Source organism: Dipteris shenzhenensis, chromosome 8 (assembly GCF_047967505.1).
Source record: "Dipteris shenzhenensis isolate YYH24624 ecotype China chromosome 8, Dip_SZ_1.0, whole genome shotgun sequence".
Taxonomy (NCBI): domain Eukaryota; kingdom Viridiplantae; phylum Streptophyta; class Polypodiopsida; order Gleicheniales; family Dipteridaceae; genus Dipteris; species Dipteris shenzhenensis.
The window spans coordinates 23,688,257-23,697,652 of record NC_141603.1 but is presented as its reverse complement, the minus strand read 5'-3'; the positions used below and the strand labels follow the sequence as shown (position 1 = coordinate 23,697,652).

Sequence of the window (9,396 nt, the reverse complement as noted above, 5' to 3'; positions counted from 1 at the left end):
GAAAATGCAAATTCATACACGAATGCACAATTCACACATTGCCAAGTAGCTTAGACTAACTTTGGAGAAGAAATTACTTCTTGATTGCATCTATAAGATTCAGTACAAGCAGCACTAGCGCTCTTGATACACCCATGCCTTTGTCTTTTCTCCATGCATGCTTCATCATTCTTGGGGATCTTGTACTATTCGGTCTATATGATTTGGACTTTGATCCATGGCTCTACTCATCCTTTATTTGCTTTAGCTTGGCAGTGGTCCACTCTCTTTCAATTTGAGATGTTGCCATGTTTGAAATGATGGCCAAGAGCACCTTTCAATGCTCTCTTACTTTAGCTTGGATTCACATTGCATTAAAGATTTAGAGATTATTGGCTTTGTGCAACGATTGTTCCATTGACATCGACACCTTCAAGGTGATGGGAGAGAGCTCCCTTTGTTGCATTTGTGTTGATTGCCCCAATTGATGGGTAGATAAAAGGGTTTGTTGCCTTGTGCAAAGCATGGTATGTTGGAAAACAAGCTTTCCCTTTAGTTCTAGATCATCTTCTATATGCTAGTCACCTCTTATGCTCTTTGCTCCACCACTCATTTGTACTCCATCGAGACTTTGTTGTTCTTTCAATGAGACAAATTCTTAATTCGCCCCTTTTGCCCTTCATGGTGCGTGGGAGTGGGGATCTGGTACTATTCGGTCTATATGATTTGGACTTTGATCCATAGCTCTACTCATCCTTTATTTGCTTTAGCTTGGCAGTGGTCTACTCTCTTTCAATTTGAGATGTTGCCATGTTTGAAGTGATGGCCAAGAGCACCTTTCAATGCTCTCTTACTTTAGCTTGGATTCACATTGCATTAAAGATTTAGAGATTTATGGCTTTGTGCAACGATTGTTCCATTGACATCGACACCTTCAAGGTGATGGGAGAGAGCTCCCTTTGTTGCATTTGTGTTGACTGCCCCAATTGATGGGTAGATAAAAGGGTTTATTGCCTTGTGCAAAGCATGGTATGTTGGAAAACAAGCTTTCCCTTTAGTTCTAGATCATCTTCTATATGCAGGTCACCTCTTATGCTCTTTGCTCCACCACTCATCTGTACTCCATCGAGACTTTGTTGTTCCTTCAATGAGACAAATTCTTAATTCGCCCCTTTTGCCCTTCATGGTGCATGGGAGGCTGCCTCATTTGCTTCTTCTTGGTTTTTGTTCTCTCTCCCTCAAATGTAGTACACTTGGCCTCCAAACTATGTGTCAACCTCAGTAGTCTCTAGCCCAAACTCAGGGGCTTGAAAGTCTTCACCACATGGGCCATGACATTCATAGTCCACCAAAGGACCTTGTGGTATGTGTTGTTGTACTCCTTGAGGTTTTCTGTTGTGACCCTACTTAAGTGGGGACACAAATGTGTAACCATCAAGTGAGATCCCACATTGGCTCTTCTTGTTCAACTTCCTCCTGGATTGTTTCATTCCTTTCTTGTAGCTTTCTATTTCTTCAATAGGACGTCAACACTTAGAGGACCTGTGATTGTTCTGCTTCGATCAAACGTTTCACGAAGGCGATAGTGCTGAGGTCACTGCAGCTCTTCCCCTCCGTTGTTGGACATTTTGCATATCTGCGATCAGGAATAGAATCAACGAAGACAGATTTTTTGCGTCAAGGGACTTGCAGCCTAGCATTGTGTTTAAGTAGAGCCAAACCACTCGAGAAGAAGTTCCAGGACATTTAAAGCGTAACGACTCCAAAATTGTGTAAGCTGAAGAAGTGTAATAAGGACCTGCAAAATCTTGAATCGTCCATCAGGTCTACACAACTGAAAGAGGAAGGGGGACAGCACGACGGCAGACCAAGAACGGGCACTCCATCTCATAAGAGCGCTTTCCCACGACGTGCAAACCCAGCAACGACTGTTGGACGATTATTTCGGTTTCGGACAGCCAACCAAACCGGCCCGGCAACAGCTCGCCTAATTTTGATCTTTTCTTACTCCGCTCACGCTGCCTTCGACGAACGCTTTCCAGATGAAATTTTGCATTCGGCTCGAACGCGTGCTTGGAAGCAAGGAATCGAATGGGGAATCGTCCAAGGCAGGGGATTCCCCGCTGGAAAGTGTCACGAGCTGGTGATCCCCGGGCATTTTCCAGCCGGGAACCCATTCCCCCATGTGGAGGACCTGAGGGAGGTACTCCAAGCGAAGGGCCTATCGTAGAACCCAATACCGATACATCGATATCTATACTTATTCAATAAGGCATACTTGCATAGGTGAGCGTTCAATATTCTAAAAAAAGAATGATTTACTCGTACTAGGTGTAACATGATGATTATCTTTCCTATTTAAGTTCACACGCTCAGCTGGTCATATTCCTTGCAAGCATAGTGGGGTGCACTCGTCATTATGTCAACTCTCACATCTACAAATTTGAAGATCTCATTATGTGGGGTAGGACGAGCAGGGGCATAGGGGCAATTTCTTCAATGGTCATAGATGTGATGACATGCATAAGAGCATTGTTATGTCTTAGGACAAATTGTCATCTATGTAACTACATGCATACAAGCATTATTTTATGTTGGACAATGAATTATGTAGGTGCCAGTAAACAAAAAGAAATATAGAAATAGCATCTCGTAGTGCTATGTGACGTACAAACGATGCTTGGGACATATACAACAAATGGAGCTGTAATTATTATAGGCATCCCTTCACATAGTGATCCATCGAGATCACACCCTTAAAGGGTTGAGTATGGAGCAAGGCACACAATACTAATGAGGTTATGATGGTATAACTGTACTTGCTACAAGCATTAACTTTTATTAAACACAAATAAACTTTGTCGTATGATACAATGAGGTGCCACAATAATAATGATATGATCATGTAGATTTCTTTATTTTATTAAAGGCAAATCAACTTTAATGAATGATACAATGAGGGTAGACCCCATATTCACCTCGTTAGAAGAGGGCTACTTGAGAAGCTTCTTTCAAATGGCGAATGACATCCCTTGGAGAAGGGCCACCATGACATGTAATAAGATAAGAGAAGTGAGAGGACTAGGTAGAAAGAGATGAGAAGGAGGAGGCTAGAAGAGGTATTAAGAGCCCACCATTGATGCTCTATAAGAGGGGGAGGTAAGTTTGACCATATGATTTCTTGGTCAATCATAAACAATGAGTGGTCGTCGAGACGTTTCCAAGTTGAGATTTGGTAAACTCCTAGCCCTTGAGAAGCTTGGGGCATAGAGTCATTTGGCTTTTGAGGCAAAGAGACACCATTTGCAACAACACTAGTAGTTGAAGGATGCAATGATGCCACAACAACTCGCGCACGTCGAGGCCAACCAGCTTTGCCATAGGCATGGTATCCAACCCCACCACCATAACACATCTTTATATTGTTGGGAAGGTCTGCACAAAAATCATTCACATGGTCATGACCTATGAAGACAACACGAACATCACCAGCCTCATGCATGGTGGCAAGGAAGTTGGAGTTCACTTGTGCACATCCGATGCCCTCTTGCTTCACTCCGACGATTGAGCATGTGGCCACATACAAGGCCTCAACGAGCGGGATGTGAAAGTAAACAAGTGCCGGGGCCACATCCGACTGTGGTGTTGGCTCGCTTTGGTACGCCTCCTGTGAGACCAACAAGTGTTACCAAAAAGGTAAGAAGTGGAAGGAGATTTTATATTTAACAAGCTTATTCCAATCTTTTGTGACATAAAAAACATTTATATTCCTTCAATTATGGAATTCTCTCAATCATATGGAATTTTTAGTAGGCCAACAATCAATTATACATTTCTAAGTTTGATAGCTCAAGAGGTAGGGCCAACAATTATACATTTCTAAGTTAGAGAGCTCTAGAGGTAAGGCCAATGGTGTAGACTAAATGCATACAAATTCTAGTTGCCAAATATACATTTCTCCCAATGGTGTAGACTAAATGCATACAAATTCTAGTTGCCAAATTTCTTACAATTGCATAATCTATTTAAAGTAAGGAGTTAGCTGCATTTCTTGCAGGAGCATCTAAAACAGCTAGCATATCAGCTTCACTGCTTGCATCAGAGAATTCTGGTGATATATGGATTATCTACACTCCCAACTCATGCACTCCGCATAGTTACAAGGGGATAGTTACAAGGGGTTACTAGCAACAGGAAATCGTTCTTGCATGTACATGAACTTAATGCATATATGCTGCACAACGATTTGAAACATCAGATTCCAAGTTTAACATACTCATTTTGAGCATCTAATGAGCTGTAAGTCTTCATATAACAGCAGAATTTAAATTGAAGCCTTGGGCGACTTGGTGCTTCGAAAACCAGAATTCTTGCAAACAACTGAAAATTCTTCTTGCATACATGAAGAACAATTTCAACCCAGAATTTTTTCAACCGTACGTTGTCAATGCGCACAGGAATACAGATCTGTTTCGTGCATTCATCATGTATAGGATTGCAAGAAGAAATCAAACGACCTCAAACTGGTTATGGAAAATTATACCTTCAACTTCGCTGAGAGGCTCTTGAACCACCTCTTCTGGCTTTCCTGAATCCACCCATAACCGTTAATCCCCTTCACCTGAGAATAATCCCCACTGTCCAGCATGTAAATGTTCATCACACTCTTGCCCTCTAGCGCGGATCCCATGGCGCCGCCCACCTCCAAGTGATAGTTGCCGAAACCGTGTATCTGGGTGCTTGAATTGCCTCCAGGGTATACCTGCGAGAGAGTGTAGTCCATCTTCGCTATATGCTCCATGACCTGTTGCCTGGACAATCTGGACTCCTGGTCGTGATTCCCTAGTATGGCAGCCCACGGGATTTTTGCATCGATTGCGGGTGCGAAAGCTGAATTGAGAGAGGCTACAGGGTCTTGAGTGTCATGGCCGAAGATGTTGTCCCCTGCGGGAAGCAAGAAACAGAATGGGAAAGTATAAGGATTGATGAGTGAGGAGCAGCAGTGGAAGAGTCGATGGAAAGACAATCCAGTCCAGAAGTTAGACTTATTAAGGGACTGTTCACGTGTGAAGGACTGCGAGACGTTCTGCACCTGAGAAGACAATCAAATCTGGTTGTTCTGCTTCGATCAAACGCTTCACGAAGGCGGTGGTGTTGAGGTCGCTGCAGCTGTCCCACTGCGTTGGAAGCACGTCCTTACATTTAGTAGACGCGCCATTTGCGTAGTGCATATCTGCGATCTGTAACAGAATCAACGAAGACCACAGAGAGCATATCTTTTGCGTCAAGGGTGTGTCAGAACGCAGAAATGGCTTCCTTGTGATTAGAGCCAACAATCACTCTAAGAGAAGTTGCGTAACAAATCCAAAATCGTGTAAGACAAATCCAAACAAAGCAAAAGAGGAAGTACCTGCAAAATCTTGAATTTTCCATCAGGTCTAAATCGAAGAACCGACGGCTGTTGCAAGCAGCTACACGATTGGACGATGAAAAGGGACAGCACGACGGAAGTCCAAGAATCGGACCACATCTGAGAACTCCGTCTCATGATTCGCGAACGGTTATGTCGGTTTCACACAGCCAACCAAACCGGTCCGGCAATAACCGCGCCTAATTTGAATCTGCTCCTGCTCTTCTGCCTTCGACGTACGCTCTCCAGATGAAATTTTGAATAAGTGAAGTTGATGCAGCGCTTCGAAAGATCTACCAGCCCGTCCGTCGACCTCCCTGTTTCGATCTGATTTGTTGTCGCCAAGAAAGCTGCGCTTCAACACTGGCCCTGTTTATACGTCCGTCCGAGTTGTAATACGGACTGGCTCTTTCAAATTCTTCGCCTGGAGAGCGAACTGGCGGAAGAATCATCTACAATTGCAAGTTGCAAGCAGTTTCGCAATCTTCTGAAGAGCTGTGTCATCGACGTTTCAGCCAAGAAAAAGCGCCCACTCGCGCTCGATCGACATCCGCCGCTCGAGAAAGCGAGCTTCCAAGTTCCAAAGTCCAAGTTAATCGTGTGCTGTGGAATTCTGAGCAGTGGAAACGATTCAACAGAGCTCTGGCAGTTGAGGGTACGATGGTTAGCGACGACTGTCGATGATTCACGAGAGCTTTGATGGAGGGAATGGATTGGAGTGACTACGGATTGTTGAGATGGAGAGGACGATCGATTGAGTGAACGAGTGAATGACGCAAAGGCAGATTCGGAATCTCTGATGCATATTCTGGTTAATCATCCTCGACCGCACACGTGCCACACCCTCATCAACACTCCTTCCCGCATAGGCGGTAGATTCCCACATAGGGGTAGTGGTAGAGGCAGGGCGGCTGCCCCTCAATGATAAATCATTCACAAGGCCCTCTCGAGATCCAAATAGGAAAGTCAGGAGAGATGATGAACTTCATGAAAGCGAGGAGAGAGAGACAGAGAGACAGAGAGAAACCGAGACAGAGACAGAGAGAAGGAAAGGGGGGGGAGGGGCTAAAAAAGTTGGGGGCATGCACCAATCACAGTCCGCAAAAACATGGCCAAAATGAAGTAAATAAACATGTATTTTTGCTTCTACTAAGAGTTGCCTTCACTTAGGCCTCCTAATGGCAGGCCAAAAACAAGATGAATTTCATTCATGTGGCCTGCCCTAGATGGTGATCGAAAAAGGGAGTGAATTGCAAGCTGAGAGAGAGGAGAAGAAAAAGGAGAGAGAAAGAGAGAGAAAGGGGGGGAGAGTGGAGGATTTCAAGCGATGACTAAGAAGAAGAGGAGAGAGAGAAAAAGGTGGAGAATTTCATGGGATACTCACATGCTCCTCCAATCAAAGCACGCCAAAATAAAGTGAACATAAAAAATAACTAAATACTTGATTTTTACTTAGCCAGCTCTAGTAGCTACTTACAATTAGAAGTTGGCCAAGCATTCTAGTTCTCTTTGGAGGCCAAACGATTACTAAGGCCTACAGATCAGGGGCAAGGTAGGCAGGCCAAAAAAACCTTCTTCAACAAAGCCTTTCCGTGCAAACCTTCCCATTTCTTGTGAGGGCCCATCAATGCACCCTCAGGGCTCAAATTCTGACCTTCATTTTTGGAGGTTGCCCTTTCTCACACCACAGCACCACCCCATTTCACTATGACCTTATAGCTCACCGCTACAGATATTGCAGAGGCGAGGCAGAGGGGATGCAAAGCAGCGAAGTATCGGTGAGCCTAATAGCATTGGACTACGTGCAATACTGCGTGTGAACGAAACTTGGTCCTCAAGTGATGTTTCCGTGCACTATTGGTGCGCCGACCAGCCTCGCTCCCACTCTTACCGTGTGCACTGGCCCTAAAACCCAATGGGCATGGTAGGAGGGAAGCATGGAGGCGAAGGTGAGAATCCCAACTGGCATTTTATTATTCTCCTTTTCTGTTCATATCAATCTTATTCGGGGGGGGGGAACTTCCCACACTTCGTAGCTTTCCTACCTACCACCCAACACCATTTTCCTGCAAGCCTCCAGGATCGCATGCGCTTTTTCCATAACAATCGGGTTCATGCATGCAATAATTTTCCAGTGGACCAACTTGCAATCGGGCAGTTTCGTGAGAGGTTTGTGGACACAGAGACAGAGTTCTCATGGTTGTGTAGAGGGCAGTATGTCGACACCTCTCTCTCTCTCTCTCTCTCTCTCTCTCTCTCTCTCTCTCTCTCTCTCTCTCTCTCTCTCTCTCTCTCTCTCGCTCTCTCTCTCTCTCTACATGCATGCATACAACCTGGTGCATATGTGCATGTGGACTATGTGTGCGCGCACGTGCGTCCATGTGTGTGCGCACACATGCACATGTGTGTGTGTGTGTGTGTGTGCACATGCACATTGTGTGTGTGTGTGTGTGTGTGTGTAGATGTGACAACATGCATGCAAGATTTTTCTCGATGTTGTGGGCAATGAAAGAAGTTGCCCTATGCACAAACCTCAAGAATGGGTAGCATATGGAAAAAAACAACTGGCATTTCAAACTACTAGGTGACCTTTAGACGATAATTGGGACATGTACGACTAGTCAATGAGATATAATTGGCAAATACCCGTAGCTTTAATTATTAAGGTTTGCAAACCATCTTCTTCACCTACATACATAAAAGTAATACAGGAATTAAAGTAGGCAAGTTTGGGCTAACTCCTCATAATCTCAAAAGTCTCTTCCATAAGCAATTGCCAAACAAGGAAGCATTAGATTGCATCACTTGAAGGCATGGGCTCATGATGGATGGTATAAACTCCATTATGTTGGTGCTATACTTATTCAAATGCATTCAAATTCTACACATTCCAAATATTGGTGGGAAATAACATTAAGGGAACATATTCAAAAGTAGGCATCCACGAATAAAGTACACAACACATGCATGGTAATAGGTCGGATTGGGCATCACTAGTTAAATGGTCCCCCACTTACCTCACCACGAAAACCTTTCCCCACTAGTCAAATGTTTCCCCATCAAAGTTTTTCATATGAAGCATATTTGAAACGCCCTTGGAATCTTCTATAATTGTAGTGTGAGTCTTTTACAACATTGATGCGGAAGTACAAGCAATGTTTTTTATACACTCTCAAATGGTACAATGCACATAATAAATGTATATATATGTCCCATGTTTTTGGTTGGGCTCATGCATGTGTCTTTAAATATCCCAAATTGTATAGTATCCCTTGTTTATAGTTAGGCTCATGCATGTGTCTTCAAATATCCAAAATATGTACTATTGGTAGCTTCTATTTGTCTATTTTCTTTTGAATGAGAAGCTTATGTGAAATTTGAAATGAGAAGATTCTCAAATTTAACGATGTTTCAAATTTACTCCATATTTCATAATCTCCACCAATAGACACTGTCACTTCAAAAAGTAGACACTATCACTTCAAAAAGTAGACACTACCACTTCAAAAATTACAACATTTTACAATCTCCGTTAGACACTACAAATTTGGAAAATCAAATTCCATATTTACTTAATATGTATGTATAGAGCCTTAGGGCCATCATGGGCACAAAGGCCATGAAATTTATGCCATGTATGGGGGCTCCTCAATCCCTCACTGCCAAGCTACATCACCTTAAAGCACCCCAAAAAATCCCAATGTTGCAATATTGCTTCAATCATCACAATACTTTCTTGGGAGGTTGTGCATCATATGGTAGCAACATTGTATTTGGTTTGATGGATGTGGTGCATCATGCAAATCTGCTAGGCAATTCTTTTGGTTATTCAGATGGCACTTATGCACTAGCATCTAGGTTGTTTGGAGTCACTTTGAGACTGACCATGGGAAGGGATAGCATGACGAAGCAAGTGCATGGTGTTTCTAGCTACACCATCATGTGAAGTGGTTCAAGGATGCCTAGTAGGTCATTGAGTGGTTCCCATAGCCTTGACCATAGTGCAT

At 43.5% G+C, this 9,396-nt stretch overlaps 1 protein-coding gene across 1 annotated transcript; it reads right to left on the bottom strand.

Moving 5' to 3' along the window:
* Window positions 1–2,953: 2,953 nt before the first annotated feature.
* Window positions 2,954–5,527, bottom strand: LOC147899309 (putative inactive purple acid phosphatase 29). Its single transcript, XM_087377691.1, has 4 exons — window positions 5,390–5,527; window positions 5,072–5,219; window positions 4,523–4,923; window positions 2,954–3,646 (listed from the first exon to the last, which is right to left on the bottom strand). The coding sequence occupies exons 1-4, from the start codon at window positions 5,525–5,527 to the stop codon at window positions 2,954–2,956; spliced, it is 1,380 nt and encodes a 459-aa protein (XP_087233817.1).
* Window positions 5,528–9,396: the final 3,869 nt, after the last annotated feature.